The sequence below is a fragment of the Astyanax mexicanus genome, chromosome 10, assembly GCF_023375975.1.
Source record: "Astyanax mexicanus isolate ESR-SI-001 chromosome 10, AstMex3_surface, whole genome shotgun sequence".
Classification (NCBI taxonomy): Eukaryota; Metazoa; Chordata; class Actinopteri; order Characiformes; family Acestrorhamphidae; genus Astyanax; species Astyanax mexicanus.
Genome location: NC_064417.1, coordinates 37,253,764 through 37,272,170, shown reverse-complemented (window position 1 = coordinate 37,272,170; position 18,407 = coordinate 37,253,764). Strand labels below are relative to the sequence as shown.

The following is an 18,407-nucleotide window of genomic DNA, read 5'->3' as shown; positions in this document are numbered from 1 at the left end:
CAGCGCTTTCTACTAAAAATGTTGAATGAATGAATGTTGATTAAGATATAACAGATATAAGCTGTTGCAAAACGATGTAATATTACGTATTTTAATTAAAACTGAATATATTTAATTAGCCTAACATTTAAGAGGTAAAATATCCCAAATAAATAAAATGTAATATTTCAGCTCATTAATATTATTGCTTTTATTTGTTTTACCTATTATAAATTATTTTACTACATACAGTACATTTAATAGTTAAATTATAATTACTTATAGAACGATTAAATTCTTCCTTATAAGTGAGAAAATCACACAGAGGAATGTAAGTCATTAAAAGTGAGAGGGAACAGAAACACATCAAAGCAACACAACACATGAAATGAGGTATTTACAACTTTATTTCTTATGTATTTTTGAAACCAAAATCACAGGAAATAAATAAGAAAAACCTGATAAAACACAAATTAAAATGCCTTGTAAATGATATCCAAGTAACAAACTGCACAGAATGAAGTGTCAGATGAATCATCTATCACAGTGCTCTATGGCATCAGCTCTAACATTCCGTAGAGTAGACCATTTCAGTAAGGCCAGCTGACAACAGGAGTGGCAAACATTTAAATATTTTCAACACTTGGAACTGTGCTGCTGATTAAAATATATAATAAAACAACCAAAGAAAAAAAATATGTTTCCAACAAATTTGACAAATAAAAACAACAATCTTTCAGTACACTTTGGGTTGTGCCAACCATAAACTTGTTCAATCTCTTCAACATTCAGTAATACCGATACAGTCATTGCATTGTAATTACGCTTCATTGCTTAGTTGCTCAATGCTTTAAATGAAAAAAAAAGGAATGAATGAATACTTTCAAACAACTGTAAGGCAATTGAACAGATGAGTGGTAATACTGCATTTAAGACAATAAAACATTAACACATTTCTTTAATATATTTAGTTTTGAACAATAGGAAGAAGTCCTTGGAAGTAAATCAGTCATCAGTTTAATTCTTGTTCAATTAGAATATATAGACTACTCTTACTGCTTAGTGAAAAAAGGAAAAAGAAGCTTGATTACTATATTTGCATATCTGCAGTGATTGGCTGTTAAAGTCAATAGCGATGTGATTTACATAACTGTGTAACTTCAGATACAATGTAGCATGTAGTATTGCATAGCTTACACCTCTAGGCCTTTTTACAGCCTTTTGTCTTTTGTGCAAGTGCTCAATAGCAATGATAAGCATGCTTCCATTTAACTGCGCTATTATGGCAAAGCTGTCTACTGTAAGCATCAACTTTTTTTGCATAATACAATATAAGGTGTCTCTGAAAGTAATCTCAGATAAAGCAGTATTTACAGGCATAAAAGTGCATAACCCAGAACTTTATTTTTAAGTCCCATGTGAGACAAAATCTTTTTTTATCTTCAGAATTAAATTACAGGATTTTTTTATTTTTGTACCAACCTGAGTATTTCTTAACTTGAACTCTAGGAAGCACACAACTGGATTATTTACCAACAATACAATGTAGACTTCCTTTTCTTTGAATTTGTGCATAAGCTCTTAAAACATGACGTTGTAGAACATTAACATTTCTGGAACCTTTACTTGTATATTTTGCTTTAATCCACAAGCACGTTCTACAGGGAACCATGGCCCAATTCTGGACTTAAAACTATTATATAACAAACATATTTTCTGGAAGACCAGAAATTTGAATTAAAAGCTCTAGTGAGGATGAAGGACTGTTGTTGAGACTTTTCTCACATATTTATCCTTCTTTGTTCAGCTTTATTCAATTAACATCTTAATATGACTTAAAATTGAAATTTTGTCAAGTGCTTGTGCCAATAACAATAAAAGCTACTGGTCTGTAGGCAGTGTTGGAAATGCACCTGTAGCATCTGACATAATATAAATTCTACAATATAACATATAGGCAACACTACTTTGGAAAAATACTGTTTTAGCATTTGTAGCATCTTCCTTTTTGCAGTTCCCAGTGCAAATAAATGATAAAGACCCTAACAGCAATGCTGTCTACAAAGGCAACATAAAGATGCAGGAGTTTGTTTCTCATTGCATTTCTTATTTGGATTAAGCATGATAAAGCCACTGCTTCAATAAGCTTTCAATGACTTTGGACCTACATGTCTAGCATTGTGCATGCAAAGCTTAAAGGAATACTCTGCCCTTGTTCAGATAAATCTCCACCAGCAGCATCAGTAGCATTTGGTTGATTATCATGGCCAATAAATTCCTTGTACTTAGAAAAGAATAGAAAACCCAATGATGCAAAACTGTACCTGCTCATTGGCTAATATAATAAGTGATTTGGAAGTTAACAGCATGCATGTCTATTTGTTAGTCCAGAAAAATGCACTGAATTGGGCTGCAGATGTAGGTAGATGGAGATTAGGATGAAAGATGCTGGAGTATTCCTTTAACTGTGTCTTGGTGAGCAGGGCAGTAAAGTGACTCAGGATGGAGGACTACGTATAGGTGAGTAATGTCCGCCGAAGCGTGCGCCTCATTTGGGCCGGGCGCGTACCTGCAGCAGGGTGGGCGTTTGCTCCATAATGCGCACTAGCAGCTTATCTATATAGTCCTCAAGATCCCGAACCTGGACCTTCATCTTCTTCAGCTCAGCTTCACGCTTCTCCAGCAGCGTGGCCTGCAGCTCAGACTCCTCCCGCTGACGCTCCGCCTCAATCTCCTGCTGCAGCAGCAGAGCTATCAGCTCCATGTTGGTCAGAGTTTGGTAATGAGCCCGAGCCTCTGACATATACACCTCCTCCACAGAGAGAAAGAGAGAGAGAGAACCCACACACACAGACCATCATTAATGGTACAGGATAAAGAGGTAGATCTGCAAGGCACTGTGGATATGTGAGTCTGGTGTTATTTAGTCTATTTGGGGCTGAAATGAAGTAACTGCATTTCTTCTGGTTTCATGCTATTTATAGTAGGCGTGATCAGTCTCAGTGTTTCTGCTGAGTGTGCTCCGTCTGCTCCTTCTGCCCATTTTGGATTTCCCCAGACACAGGAAATTGGGGACTAAACTGTGAGGCCAATTTGGCACTACCACTGAAAAGACTTTAAGTTTAGATTTAACTTTAATCTAGATCAGTTTTAGTTTAACAGTTATTGCTGGTGATGGTAAATCAATATTCGATACTCTAAAAATAATGGAAAGACAGGTAACCCATCACAGAATGTTAATTAAAAAAAGCAGCAGTCCCTAAGATTTTATATTTTAAACTGAAAGTAGTGGTTTTCCTGAGTTAGGAGAGGACAAAATATTTAATTATTGGCATTAATGTCCTGGCACAATCATCCTTACCATTACTAATATATTCATACTAAAAGCAGTGGTCTGGTAGATTTGTTTGATGTACTCGTGCATCTCAAAAAATTGGAATCTCATTGAAAAGCCACTTTATTTCAGTAATTCAGTTTAAAATATGAAACTCATATATTATATAGATGTATTACACACAGAGTGATGTATTTTAAGCGTTTATTTCTTTTGATGTTGATGATTTTGGCTTACAGCCAAAAATCACTGTTTCAGAAAATTTGAATATTATATAAGACCAACTGGTACTTTTGGCAGTGTGGGCAGTGTGCCAAGTCCTGCTGGAAAATGAAATCTGTACCTCTATAAAATTTGTCAGCAGAGCAAAGCATAAAGTGTTTTAAGACTTTGGGCTTGATATAAAACAGTGGATCAACACCAGCAGATGACATGACTTTCCAAACCACCATTGATTGTGAAAACTTCACTCTAGACCTCGAGCAGCTTGGACTTAGTCAAAACGTCTAACATTTTTCAGCTTTGCATCTCAGTTTGAATTGTGTGTTTCTATTTTTGGACTTCTAAACATGGAGGGCTGTGGTGTTGATAGGATTTTAACACCTGTCCGATCTCCTATTTTTCTCCAAGCAGGCAGTTAGATAGTTGCACCACTCAATAAATAATGCAATATGTAATATTTGACATTTTAACTCTTTTTAACTATTTTTGCCACTAACATCAATTGTTAAAAATGTTTAAATGAACATCATACTCTGTTGTGTCATAATGTAATTGAATGTAAATTTTAATTAACAGCAATCAATTAGGTAATTAGGTATACCTGAAAGACTTGGACGTAGGGCAGTATTTCTATATATTAGTGGTTATCTGATGCAGATAATAGCTAGAATAATTTTGGCATTTGGTATTGAATAACAGTTGTACTCTTGAAGTAGTTTAGAACTGTAGTAAGTAATAAATGTACTGGCCTTTACTGCACGGGCACACTGCTACTGTTAGATACATTTAGCTCTGGGCTAAATTAAATACTTGTATATTTACAAAAGTAGAAACAATAAATAAATACTAGCAAGTAGTCAGGTGTTAGCCATCTATGTCACTGTAATTTCTTGTGGTAAATTTCCTTGAGTTTAGTTGTAAACTAGTCTACAGTCCGACTGTAGCCATAGTCAGAGGAGTTGTAAAAGCTGAAGGTTAGCTGTTTCTGAGCAGCCTGCAGTACCTGTGTTTTATCCGGTTCAGCTGAGCTCTGTTGACTGGAGCGTCCTGGGTGGATGGAAGAGCGGATTTTTTCCAGCACTGATCGCCCCTCTGATTTCTTCTCTCCCTGCGCTGCTGTGTTGGTCAGGGGCTTCACTGGGTGAGGACTGCATGAACAGCAACAATACTGCAAAATCAAGCACTTAAAATACAATATTCTCCTACTGTCAGCAGAAGTTATAGAGATTAGTGAAGCTTTAAGCAAGCAACAGAAAATATGAGTAGAGACAGAAATACTTTTTACTACCAATGCACGACTGAAACAGATAGTGATAAAAAATGAGATCTGTATTGATGAGATCCGTTTTAGTGGATCTGGCCACATTGCATGACATAAATAATATAGCAATTAAATTATAAGAACAAATATTGATGTATTTTATCTTTGCCAATGGTTCACTGCAATACTAATGTAAATAAAGGTCTAAATACAAAAATGAAGCCGCTGGTTTTGTGTGCTAGGGGAAATCTGAGAGAAATCTCAGATGTCCCAATTAGTTAAATAGGTGTTTTGGACATAATCTATTGGTTGTAAAAATGATTAAAATGCATGCCATTTCCTAACTATTTTAACTCTACAGCTTTACCAATGTGTTTACAATATATTAGAAGGCATTTTGTAATTCATTACTTTAATCACTATAGCTTTTTCTGATAAAATGCCATCCTGACCTGTTCTTACTTCAACAGATATGCATGGACTGTGTTCTAAATCAACTATTTGCAATTTTCCAACAACATTCCAACAATGTTCTAGTGGTTCCAGTGTTTAAAGACTTCATTATAACTGATCACTATTTTCTGTGCATTTTACAATATTTTCTGTTATATATTTTCAGTGAATGTTCTGTGCATGTTTACAATAGGTCCACAACCCAAGAACACAATTAAAATGCTGCTGCATTTACCGACGAACCGCAGATACTGTATCGTCTTAACATGCTTCTCTATTAGATCAAGCTAGCCTTTTCTGTTTGAAAAAGTATTACGTAGAATTTTACCATTTTATCCTGCAGCGAAACAGATGCAGAAGAAGCAAAAACAAATGAGTGAAAACAGAAGAAGCAAAGAAACAGAAAAACAGCAACGGAAACAGTATCACATGCGCAAAGCTGAACATAGCATTCTAATGGGAGATGGACCAGGGTGCACCAGATTACAAAAGACTTAATTGGACTGAGATGTTGATGAAGCAGAAGAACATTTTTGGGTAGTATATCCTGCACCTGGGTACCAGACTGAAGTGTGTTTCTCAGGTGAGGGAAGGGAGTCAATACACATATGAATAGAGGTGGGAATCACTAGAGGCCCCAAGATACTATATTATCCCAATATATATATAGGTTATATGTATATATTGGTTACTTTTGAGGAGAATTATGCATCTGAGGTTAAGTAGAGGATAAAAGCTTACAACAGAATTATTACATATGCAATTATTATTATTACTACTACCACTACTGACATTTTTTTATTATCATCATTGATGTCAGTGTTCTACAACACTGGTCTAGTAATAGGCATAATACTATATGTATACAGGGGTCTCTACGTATCCATACAAATTTTTCACATAAAATATTGCAGTAGTATGATAAAACAATTATTTCTCCCACCCCTACTCATGGAGACTGAGGGCTCACCTGCTCTCCTCAGGGGGAGGGAGGCTGCTAGCTGGCTGTGCCTCCTCAGGGAAAAGCGTGTGCTGTGCAGCGACCTGTGGCTGAGCTGTGGAGGAGAAGGAGTGGGCTGTGGCTGCAGGGCTTCCTAAGCCGGGCCTCAGGGTTGTGGGGTAGGAAAGAGTGGTCAACTCAGGGTCAAGGTCAGCAACAGGGTCAAGAGCAGTGATGGGGTCAGACACAGTATCAGTCGGTGGACGAGAGAATGAAGAAGCAGAACCATGCAAAGGTTTGGTTGAGTTTCTTTCAGGGCTAGATGTGAATGGGATTGTAGAGGACTCCATTTTGGGCGAGTTTGTGGCTGAACTCGTTCTGATGCGTGCAGACCTTACTTCAGTTTTGGCTTTTAAAGGACTTTTCGAGATTCTTGGTGCTACTTGGGCGTGAAACTCCTCAAAACTGAGGTTGTTTGTCAAACATGACTTCCCTGTTCTGGAAAAAGGAACTTCACAGTTCTTTCCCTCAGTCTCCACTTCAGCTGTTCCAGTCTTAAGCTCATCATTACTCAGATAGCCTCCACCCTCGTGTGCAGTATCTAAGCCTGCATTGTGGTGCGCTGCCTCAGGTTTCGGCTGTGCCGTCGCACTGCCGTCATCGTTGTTGAGTGCAGAGGCAGTTTGTGGAGCCACAAAGCTGTCTTTGTAACCAGACCCCTCTGATTCAGCTCTCAGATTCAACTCTAAAGGAGGCTGAGGGGAGATGAGCACTGAAAAAACGTCTTTCATATCCTTCACACACTCTTTGGGGTGGGTCTTGTTCATGTCACATCCTTCTAAACTGCCACAAGGTCCTTCAAAAAAAGATGCTTGCTGTAATGTATGATATTTATCATCATCATTTGTCTCTAATGTCGTCTTTGGGGAAAACATGTCCAACTCTGTAGTCATTCTGTTAATCAAATCTTCAGGGATCCCTGGGGAAGACCTGCATACTGAAAACTCGTTCCCAGAGGGAGAATAGGCTGCAAAGTTTTGGCACTGCAGCAATGCTTTGTTGATCTCTTGTCTGTTATTAGTTGCTCCAAAGGTACCTTGGATCACATCTGAAAGTGAATTGTCAGAATCAATAAAAGCAAACTGTGAAGTATCGTTTGTGTTATTGTTGGAGTCCCGAGCAGGAAGAGCACGCGCAGTGATGTCTCCACTGGTAGCAATGTTCTCATCCCATTGTTCATAAGTTGTCTTTGGCTTCGAGTTTACCTCACAGGAGGTCTCGGGCTTTGGAAAGTTCTGAAAGGAACTGCATAGAGACTCGCTCACAGTTGTGTCACAGTCAGAGAGGCAATATGGTGTATTCGGCACAGTGCGATCACTTTCAGAGCTTCTCTGTACTCCTACATACAAACAGTTTTGACTTGAGTTTGCTGTGTCATTCCCAGCAAGTCCAAACATAGGGGCGTTTGGCACAGGTTCAGAAGCAGGACTTCTTATCAGATTAGGACCGATGCCTCCCTCAGTCAAAAAGCTCCCATCTTCTAGTTTTAAAACATTGAGATTTCCATCTGTGGGCATTTGCGGAGTAAGTGACGGCGGACACAAATTCAAATTCTGCTCCAGAGCAGCACAGTGCAAGTACATAATAGACTCTTTATTTACAGGGGAGACTCTGGTGTTTGTATCTCTAGTGTGCTGTAGTGAGGCTAAGTCAGTCTGGAAAAGCACACTCGCTTCTTTCTGGACAGCTAACTCTTGTCCGCGGTCTAGCCAGCTGTCTGAGGGCCTGTCTCGCCTCTCTCCTGCGAATGGGGTCCTTGTGAGTTTTCTTGGGGGTAAAGGAGGCAGGTCCCAGTCGGCTTGGTTAGGGTTGTCGATCATAGTGCCATTATTTGGCTGGAAATCACTCTGTTCTATTGGATTATGGCTTGGTAATGAGGATGAAAATGAGCCTGAGGATGGTCTAGTGGGAGTCCCCACTGGTGATTTCAGGCGGCTAGTAGCAAAGGCCTCAAAATCATCCGTCTCCCCTTTATTCTCAGATACAAGACGGCTTGAATTGGCATTAATATTATTTTCATTCACAATGGCTGCCTCTTCTGTCCCAGGTATTAAGGCAGGGAGGGATCTCTGTCTGGCAACACTCCGAGGTCGCTCTCTTTTGATGGAAGACATTCTGCTTGGTGAGCCCTCACTGGCTGGACTTGAGCGACCAGGCCTGGGCAGGAATCCTGGGTAATGGGCATGAGGAAGGCTAGAGTAGGACGACATTTCAGTAGGAGATTTCAAAGCCTCTTCGGCTATGAGATCCTCAAAAAACGGGTTCCTCTGCAGACGTGTAAGGAAAGGGTTAGAAGGGGAGATGGAGGTGGGTGGAGGGGAAGGGTGGGTGAATGGGTTGGAGTGATGGATGACACTAGGGGGCGACATCTGACCAGTAGCAGTATCAAGGGGGAGAGTGTCTGGTGTTGGGCCGGGAAAGCAGGGAGAGAGAGGGCAAGATGGGTCTGGGCTGCTTTCTACTTTAGGAGAGACTCCCAGCCTGTGAAGGGAAGAAGTAGTCCTCTTAGTCATATCTATGCCTATCAGGCCCATAACCCCTGACAAAGCCAGGGGGGTTATAGATTAATTATAATTATCATCTTCACCAAAGGCAACGGCTTTGGCATGTTTAAGCTGTCTTTGCAAGAATGAACTGATTCTACCAGACAGCAACACTTCTTTATCAAACTGATTAATTATGCATGTATATATTTTTAACACAAAATGTTGAATAGAGAACAGTGAAATCTCCTGAATGGCAAGTCTAAATGAAATGGGGGAGTAAACTATTACGAAACAGCAAAATGAGTCCAGTCTCCAGAAAACATGCAGCTGTACACAAAAAAAAACAACAACTCAGCAACATAAAAACAAATCTTTAAAAAATGTGACTCATTTAATAAAATAAATGGTAGACCATTAAAAATAAGTGCATGTGAGAACAATAACAATGTATAATAGAACATATTAAAGTAATGCAATACAATGGAGTCTTTGTTTTGCAAAATCACATGACTGGAAAAGTGTACAGGCTTGCAGCAAGATGAGTGAAACATTGTGAACAGCTAGACATGCTAAAAGATAAACAATCATGAAACTGTTTTATTTATTTATTTATTTATTTTTTACATTTTTATGGGTTTTAAAAATGTTCAAGACAAAGCTGTAAATTTTAAGGGTACTAGTATAAAATAGTATAGTATAGTATATAAAATTACTTTAACTCACTAAATAACTGAAATGATAGACAGCCAATAATGCATTATATAAAGCCAATAATGAGCCTAAAGGTCAAGCGCTGTCACTTACCTTGGCTTGTTCTGGGCATCACCGGAGCCAAACCAGCCACGCAGTCGTCCCTCCTGAGGGCCAGAGGCCTGCTCTGCCTTTGCAGGAAGAGAGTCACTCCTGCCACTGGAGAACAGAGTCTTCCTCAACTTCTTGCCCTTATCTGACCCCTCTGCACCCCCAGAGGCCACCACCAGTGGAGCAGTGGCTAGGATTGGTTTTCCCTCCGAAGTGGTGGCTGCCTGGGTTTGGGCTGTAGACGCCTCTGCCTCAGCCTCCTTCTTTCCTTTGTCGATCGACCAGCGTCTCCCATCGGCCTTCTGAGGGTCCTCACTTCGGCGGGTGATGTTCTGCAGAGAGCGAGAGAGCGGCGAGCACTTCTCCAGCAGGGTGCGCTTGACCGGCAAGCCACCAGGGCTTTTGGCACAGGCAGGCTCGGAGGAGTAGACATGGCTTCCATTGATGCACAAAGTGGACTTAGACAGAACCGAGTTCTGGCCTTTCAGATTCTCCACAGCCGGACAGGGCCGTGAAGCAGCTGTGATTTTACTGGCCTCATCGCTGTACGCCCGCTTGTGCGTCATCACTTTGGGGGGTAGCGGACACAGAGAGACCATAATTCAGAGAGAAAGTTACCACAGTGTAAATAAGCCATACTAAGCTAACAGGTTAAAACACATGACAGAGTTGTAAGTGTCAGTAAACAGTGAAGTTATTATCCTTAAAAAAACTTGTACATTAAAGACTAGCAGTGAAAAAAATACACTCCTCAGAATCCAAACAATTTTTAAATGTAAACAAAATAAAAACGTGGAGCCATGTCCACTCCAACTGCACAGTTCTAAACTTTAACACATTATAAGAGCAGCAGTTGGATGTTGTACCACCTCAGAGCTGTGAAATTACACTACATAAAAACAAATTTGAGTAAATTTAGATTATTTTTTTATTATTTTTTTATACAGCACTTGTCATGATCAAATGTCAAAATCAGTGTTGATTTTAAAGACCTATTCTTTAATTATCACAGAAGTGTTTTGTGGCATGGACAAAAATGGCACAAAATTGCATAGAAGAAGGGTTTACGTTTTAAAACTAAAGATTGAAACTGAATTCGACTGTAGTCAACATACAATTCACTGCATCTCACTGAGATTAAATTAGATTACGGTTCAGTATTAAATATCAGATATGATTATCAGCAGAGTATCGCCATAGCTGCACATTTCTACGGCCCACCTTTTATTTCTCCATCAGTGTCTGTACGGAATGGCTCCATCACTCTGCTGCTGTAGATGGGTGTGCTGCACAGCTCTATGGGAACGAACGGCTCCCCAGTAGAGGACGCCATGCTGCTCTCTGAGGCGAGAGATGAGCAGGAGCGTGTGTCTGAGTTCTTACGCAGTTTTCCTTTCAGGAAGAAATCCTTCACTTTGCTCCTTCGCTCATCACTGCAGTCCTCTACAACAGGAACCCCCTCACCGCCATTCTCTTGCAGAGACTGACTGGTGGAGCTGGACAGGGCGGCGTATCGGCCGGGCAGAATTGCTGAGGAGGATTCCACGTCTGCTCTCTTCTTGCCAGTGACACGGTCCTTTAGCTTGCCGAAGGCTGAGCGTGGCTTGTCTTTGACGGTCAGGTCGTACATGCTGGCGGTCATGTTGTTGCGGGTGAACTGGACAGTGACCATCAGCTCCCCACGCTCCTTCTCTTTCCTCCCTACTTTAGAGTGCAACTTCAGCCACCTGCACCACAGATACAACACACACGTTAATGCTCAAATTAATCTTATAATGATCAAAACTGGTGTATCTGTGCTGTATCTATATATTATTGTCCTGATGCACAAAACTGATTTATAGATTTTTTTGGGTGGAGCAATATTTGGATGATTGCTTTCATTTAAACTTCATTCTGCATCTTGTGCAGTTTGATGTGCAGTTTGATGGTTACTGTCTTGTCATTTGGGGAGTTTCCACAGAGTGAGAATAACATGCATGTATGGCTAAACTGGTATTTAAAGTATTAAATAAAATAGAGTAGAGAATTTCTGCTCAGGATGCATTTACTTTAAGGAGTGGAGTAGGAATTAATGGTGTGCTGCTATATAAATGTTTCAAATGTCAGATATATCCTTCAAATTCATTGAGGAATTAAGAGTATTTTACAAACTTGCAAATTATATTATTGTATCTCAATCTGTTTAATGTCCATCTATTTGTGCAAGTTTCTTCCATATATGATTAACCTATTACAGCAACTGGTGTAAACGTGCATACGCTTCAAACTTATGCAGTAAAACAGATCCAAGGTTTTAGGGGCTTGGTCACTCCTGGGCCCCTGCACTCTGGTCTCCAGTGCTTGTGCACCACCTACACTGCTGATAGCTACACCACTGCAGTGCACTACAGAGTGCATAAATGTACAAAGGAAAAAAAATCCTCTCTATATGTGACTGACCTCCCTATTTTAACAGGCCAACATGTGGATGTATTACTGCTTACACTTCTCCAGCAGCAGAAGTCTTCCCAAAATCTTGAATACTTCCACAGCAGCTAAATATAAATCACATTTCTGCCAACCAGGAGCCACTGGGCGGGATTGTCCCTGGCATGCAGCCTTTATCTAGCACAGAGCCTTTGTCCAAGAGAGGAGCAGCATTTAAACTATTTCCTCCGTTTCCGGTCTTTCACACAGCACCTCATGGGGGCATAAAACAGACACGTGCGGGGGGGCCAAGACAAACAACGAAAAAGAGAGAACGAGAGAACTAGAGAAAGAGGGGTGTGTGCTGCTCTAGTCACGATTAAAGCCAGATGTGTCTTTAGTGTTGCCTCACTCGCACTTCTCTGGCTGTTTAATGCAGGACTGTGTGTGCAGGCCCAGATCTTCCCATGTGCCTCTGCACGTGACTTCGGCAGCCAGGAACAGAGCAGGAACAGTGCAGGAACAGTGCAGGAACAGTGCAGGCCCTGACGGATCCACCGAAGTGTATTGGAACTGATGCTCACGCATTCTTGCCTTTTCCTTGTAAACACAGCACAAGCTTTCACAATAGCCGACGTGGCAGAGCCAGATATAGCTCAAGATCTAAATCACAACTCATACAAGGGGAGACATGTCCAAAACTATCCAGTAAATACTCATATTACATCTGGCCTGGTCATTTTGCTCTTTTGTAAGGCTGGTACAATTACAACAGTGGTTTTCAGTTTAGCTGGGGATGAGCTACAGCGAGAAAACGAAAAGCTTCTGCAGTTAAATATGACAATGACAATATTATTGTTGCTCTGCTCGGCTCACTGACTTCCTCCCTCGTTTTGTTTGTAAAGGCTTTAGCCCAGAGGCCCCAGTGTCCTTTTCAGCTTCCAAGGTTTTCGCAAAATACAGCTTAGTCGTCCCTCACACAGTAAAACAACATGCACATTAAAATGACCTCAACAACTGCACACATCTGCATCTAGATAAAAAGACTGTCTTAAGACCTAAACGGATTCAAAGATTGCTCACATGCAGGGACATGTAGTTGTGCGTGGTGTTTAGTAGCAGCCCAATGCTGTAATGCTCCTGGAACACACTGGCACTGCCCCCTGTAGAGCCCAGCACTATGCCAGAAAATGTACTACACACAGCTGCCTGCCAGACACTGCACAATCCGAGCTGTGCTGTGGATCAGCCTGTCAAATGGGAGCTGTCTTGTTTCTTATTCATCCTCCTCATTTCCCTATAAACGAGCACTGATTTGGTCTGTTCTCCAGGAGTTTCTTTTATAGTTTTATGCATTTGGATAAATTTAAAAAGCATAGGCTGTATGAAGTATGAACAGATTATTACAGATGATCAAAGAACTTTCCTTTCATTGTTACCTGTCCAGACATGGCTCTACACATTCTTTCACCAGTTATCAGCAGCTCACAGGAATTCAATCACTTGTGTTAAATATCTCACTTCAGCATCAACAGGCACAAACAGTGCTGTTCTTCTCGCTGCTCATACAGACTGTTCCTTCAGCATGCTTTAATACTTTGGCCAGCATACAAAACACCAAAGCTAATATGCTCTTAAAAAAAGCCTCAAACACTCTGAGGCTTATAGTTCAAAGAACTCAAACATTCTTTCAGCAAGTGTGTGAACTATAACTTGCTATCTGGTTGGTAATTCTAAAGAGTTATTTTTTATATATAGTTCCACTATATAGAGAACCTATTTGTTTAGAGTGCAGGGCTCAAATGAATCCTTTCAATCAAAGGCATCCATTACAATGGGCATTGTGTGTTTTTATTCTTTATTTACCCTCTTTAAATAAACCCTTTAATAACTATCCCTTTTTGATATTCTATTTGGACGTATGTTTACAAGCAATCCTTTAATTCCATCTATACTTGAGATTTACACACCAAGTTTTCTTTTATGTATAAAATGTACTAAACACTAGGTCTATAAATATTTGGACAGTGACACAATCTTGTGTCTACCTACAGGTTTAATTCAAGGGGTTTGAATAAAAATATCCTAAGAAACTTGTAGGAATCGCTGCCATTTTTCTACAAATTTTCTACTCATTTCAGGGGCTTTAAACAAAAGTGTGAAAACCTGGGTTTGGTGATTATTTGCCAGACATTTCCTGCCTTTAGTTGTTGCTGGTTTGGGTTTTTTTCTGCCTTTAGTGTTGTCTTAAACCATGAAATGCTACTCGATTGGGTTTAAATGGAACAAACCCCGAACAATGGAAATTCCACTTTTGTGCCTTAATAAAACTCCTGGGGTGCTTTATGTTTATAGGGTGCTGTTTGTACCAAAACAGTATGTTTTGGGTCATTGTCCATCTGTACTGTGAAGCACATTCCAATCAACCTTGCTGTGTTTGAGCAGAAAGTAAATCCCAAAACAAATCAGAATTTATCCGTCTGCTTCTGTCACATTTTCAATAAACACTAGTGACCCAGTGCCATCGAAAGTCATGCATGCACCGTGCCTCCATGTTTTACAGAGAATGTGGTGAGCTTTATGTTGAGCCATTCCAAGCCTTCTTCATACTTTCTTTTTCCATTCATCCATTCATCCAAAAAACGCTTTTCCAGAACTAGGCTGACTTCTTTACTTAGTGGTGAACACTCTGTATTTGCCCTTGTAAAATCCTTTCTTTATGGTAGACTAAGATAGTGTTCTTCACTTGGTCGGAAGTTGTGAATGGGTTTTTCTGTATCATCTAAAGGATCCTGCAATCGCCCACCACTGTTACCTTCTGTGGACATCAAGGACTTTTTAAGTTCCTAAGCTCACCACTGTACTCTTTTCCCCCAAAATGTACCAAACTGTTGATTTGGCTACTCCTTACATTTCTATTCCAAATAAAATTCTCTGATGGAATTCTATTTTCAGTCTGATGATCGGTGCCTCTTGTATTAAGAGCTCTTTTAACCACATATTGAGAGTTCACAGCAACAGCTTCTACATGCAAAAGCCACACCTAGTGCCACACCTTTACCTGTTTAACCGACGATGGATTAATGGTGGAGTGGCCTATGAAGCCCATAAAATATCTTTTAGATCGTTTGTCCCTGAAATGAGATGGCTCTGTAGAAAATTGATGTATTTCCTAAACGCTTTATAGGATATTTTTATTCAACCCAAAATCTGATCTAATCTGATCTTCAGTGGTTTCCCCTTTGTTTCAGATCCAGTTTGGTGGCATGAAACGTGTTGTCTCTGAACCATGAAGACAGTGTCACTGTCCAAATATATCATCATTAAGTAGTCATAATGACGATAAACATTACTGTAAGTTTTAAGATTTATGTTACGAGCCCAGATGGCACACAATCGACCTTTGTTGAGATGTTGTTGAAATATGGTTGAAGTTGGTCTGTTGTTGTTTCAAAGTTGAAACAACGTTGTAACAACTTTGAATGTTAAAGTGTTGGGCAAACATTGGATCAACATAATATTCTTGAACTTACAGTGATGTAAGTTTATTGTTAACACTCTGTTTACCATATGATTTTCTCATTTTAGCTACTACAGCTGGGAGAGTTTGCTACCAACTACCATCCCTGATCATCTGGAGAGTCTGACCACTGACTGTGCACTGCTGCACTGTGAACAGCAGGAATGGCTGCCATCAGTACAAGTGTAGTGAGTTTGAGCTAAGTGAGAGTGAGCTGGGTTAGTTGGCTGGATTGTGAACAAGGTGAGTGTAAACTGGGTGAGTTAGTGGGAGAGTTAACTGAGTGAGAGTGATCTGGGTAAGTTAGTGGATGAGTGAGCTGAGTGAGAGTGAGCTGGGTTAGTTAGTGGGAGAATGAGCGGGAACTGGGTTAGTTAGTAGGAGTGTGAACTGAGTGAGCATGAGCTGGGTTAGTGAGTGGAAGAGTGAGCTGAGTGAGAGTGAGCGGGGTAGTTAGTGGTAGTGCTGAGCTGAGTTAGAGGGAGCTGGGTTAGTTAGTGGTAGTGTGAGCTGAGTGAGTTAGTAGGAGTGGGAGCTGAGTGAGAGTGAGCTGGGTTAGTTAGTAACTAAGTTTGTTAGTTAGTGAGAGTGAGCTGGATTAGTTAGTTAATGAGAGAGTGAGCTGGATTAGTTAGTGGAAGAGTGAGCTAAGTGAAAGTGAGCTGGGTTAGTCAGTGGGAGAGTGAGCTGGGTTAGTGGTAGAGTGAGCTGAGTGAGAGGGGGCTGGGTTAGTGATAGTGTGAGCTGAGTGAGAGTGAGCTGGGTTAGTCAGTTCCTAAGTTTGTTAGGTAGTGAGAGAGTGAGCAGGGTGAGAGTGAGCTGGATTGTTAGTGGGAGAGTGAGCTGAGTGAGAGGGAGCTGAGTTAGTTAGGTACTATGTTAGTTAGTGAGCTGAGTGAGCAGGGTGAGAGTGAGCTGGGTTATTTAGTGGGAGAGTGAGCAGGGTGAGAGTGAGCTGGGTTATTTAGTGGGAGAGTGAGCTGGGTTAGTCAGTTACTAAGTTTGTTAGTGAGCTGAGTGAGCGTTAGCTGAGTGTGAATCTTCTCCGAGTCTAACTAGTTCTCACTTACTCGTTTCTGGGACACACTCCGTCCCGGAACGCTTTATCCAGCGGTAACACAGCCTGGCCCAGGAACACGTCCAAACCGATGAGGACTCTGTGCATGACGGTCAGGACCAGGCTGCTGCTCCCGGGCGCGTAGGCGCTGACCGAGCCCCCCTGGTCCTCCAGCAGCCCGGGCAGCAGCTCGAAGCTGCACTCCTCGTTCCACTCGGGTTCCAGGGCCTTCTCCACCAGGCCTGTGGTGTACTTATCCTTCCCCACCTGGATGACCGTGTACACGTACCGGCTCCCCTGCTTGCCCTTGGTCCGCAGACCCCGCGCGCGAATCACGGTCACATTCACGTGCGTAGGAACCCACCGCGGCTCGTCGTCGTCCAGACTGATTAGAGGCATCTCTTACAGCTGGTAGCTACTGTACTAGAACCCAGAGAACTATATAAACTATCTAAACTAGCGTCAGAATTCTTCCAGCCCTGCAGGCAAGCGCAGGCACGGACAGCTGCGCCTGCTCTCCCCCCGCACTCCCGCACCAGACCCCGGACTACGTGAGCTCGGAGCTCCGCATGACTCCCGGCGACAGGCTTAATTAGCCACCCTAAAACAGCGCGGAACGTTTAAACGACACGCTTTAAGGATGTTCCCAGAAATTACGAAGATAAAGCGTGGACGCTGCTGAGCCCGCAGCATCAAAACACAACGCACGTCTCCTCCCCTCCGCGCGCACTCTCGGTTCAGGCCTGCACGCGCACTGACCAACCCCGCTACTCCGGACACTTAAAGAGAAAGCGGGAGTGGGAGAGCAGTCAGAATATTTCCATAAATATAAATAAAAACTTTCATATAAATAGAAAATAAAGTTCCACACGCTGTTTATGGACGGTTTCATGCGAAACTTTAAACATTATATGGACTCTCCACTGTTCTCAGAGCACTGCGGCGATCACTGCGCTCCTTTCCCCCCACCCGCTTTCTGCTCCAAGTCCCGCCTCTCTAGCACTGATATTGGCCAAAATAATGAACCGTTGGACTGTTAGCCAATCACAGCGCAGGATGCGAGACAACACTGGGTAATCACAGCGCGGAGGACGTTATCAGCCCGAAAACAGGTGGAAAAATAGATGGGGTGGGGTGACATCAAACTGTGGATGTTAGCTAATCTTATCCATCTTAATTAAACCGTCCCAAACTAAACAAAAATAGCTTTATCTGGACTAATCTTTGCTCTTTTCTCTAGAGAACAAGTTATAGTCTGACAAACATAAATAAAGACAGTGCCAGAATAGCAAAAGTACCACTTATATTACACATTATTACTATTACACTTTAAGGCTTTCATTTGAGAAAATCACAGCATTTTTTAGTTAAGATAAGGAAAAAAATACACAATTTCCCTAGTCTGTGTGCACTTTGCATATATTGTACTTATATATTTGTCCATGTGTTTATTTAATTTTATATATTTGTCTTTCCAGACTGCCAAAGATATGATTTAGTCAATAACAAACGTAATGTAATATCTATAATAACCATTAAAGTTAACTGCAGGGAAAATTCCAGTACTTTCACAAAAAGCACCGCAGTGCGCCTTTGTCAACTACTGCCATCCAGTGGACTTGTATTGAAATGGCACTGCACAGTCCTAACAAATCCAGACATTAAATGAATAAGATTTAAAGATTTATAGTAACCAATTAGAACTAATTTAGTACTTTACTAAAGTACTAAAGTGCATTATCTGTATCTACTGGAGTATTGTATACTTCTTTCTTCTACTTCCACTTTTACTTCACTACATATTTTCCACAAGTTTAATATTTTTACTCTTGATACATTTGTATGTGCTGCATCGTTACTCATTATAAATTACAAATAAAATGTT

At 41.0% G+C, this 18,407-nt stretch overlaps 1 protein-coding gene across 2 annotated transcripts; it reads right to left on the bottom strand.

The window, feature by feature from the left end:
• Positions 1–363: 363 nt before the first annotated feature.
• LOC103033813 (rab11 family-interacting protein 1) lies at positions 364–17,495 on the bottom strand. 2 transcript variants are annotated; one of them, XM_007246366.4, is made up of 6 exons: positions 16,536–17,495; positions 10,758–11,263; positions 9,540–10,104; positions 6,220–8,730; positions 4,539–4,683; positions 364–2,788 (listed from the first exon to the last, which is right to left on the bottom strand). In XM_007246366.4, the coding sequence occupies exons 1-6, from the start codon at positions 16,919–16,921 to the stop codon at positions 2,528–2,530; spliced, it is 4,374 nt and encodes a 1,457-aa protein (XP_007246428.3). In that variant the 5' UTR covers positions 16,922–17,495; the 3' UTR covers positions 364–2,527. The 2 variants fall into 2 exon arrangements, with proteins under 2 accessions (XP_007246428.3, XP_007246427.3); XM_007246365.4 differs by having other exon boundaries at positions 364–2,791; positions 16,536–17,493.
• Positions 17,496–18,407: the final 912 nt, after the last annotated feature.

Coding starts and splice junctions, on each gene's coding strand:
- LOC103033813 (XM_007246365.4), bottom strand. CDS start 16,921: ATGCCTCTAATCAGTCTGGACGACGACGAGCCGCGGTGGGTTCCTACG. Junction 11,264..16,535: donor GGAGTGTGTCCCAGAAACGA/GTAAGTGAGAAC, acceptor TCTGTGGTGCAG/GTGGCTGAAGTTGCACTCTA. Junction 10,105..10,757: donor CACTGATGGAGAAATAAAAG/GTGGGCCGTAGA, acceptor TACCCCCCAAAG/TGATGACGCACAAGCGGGCG.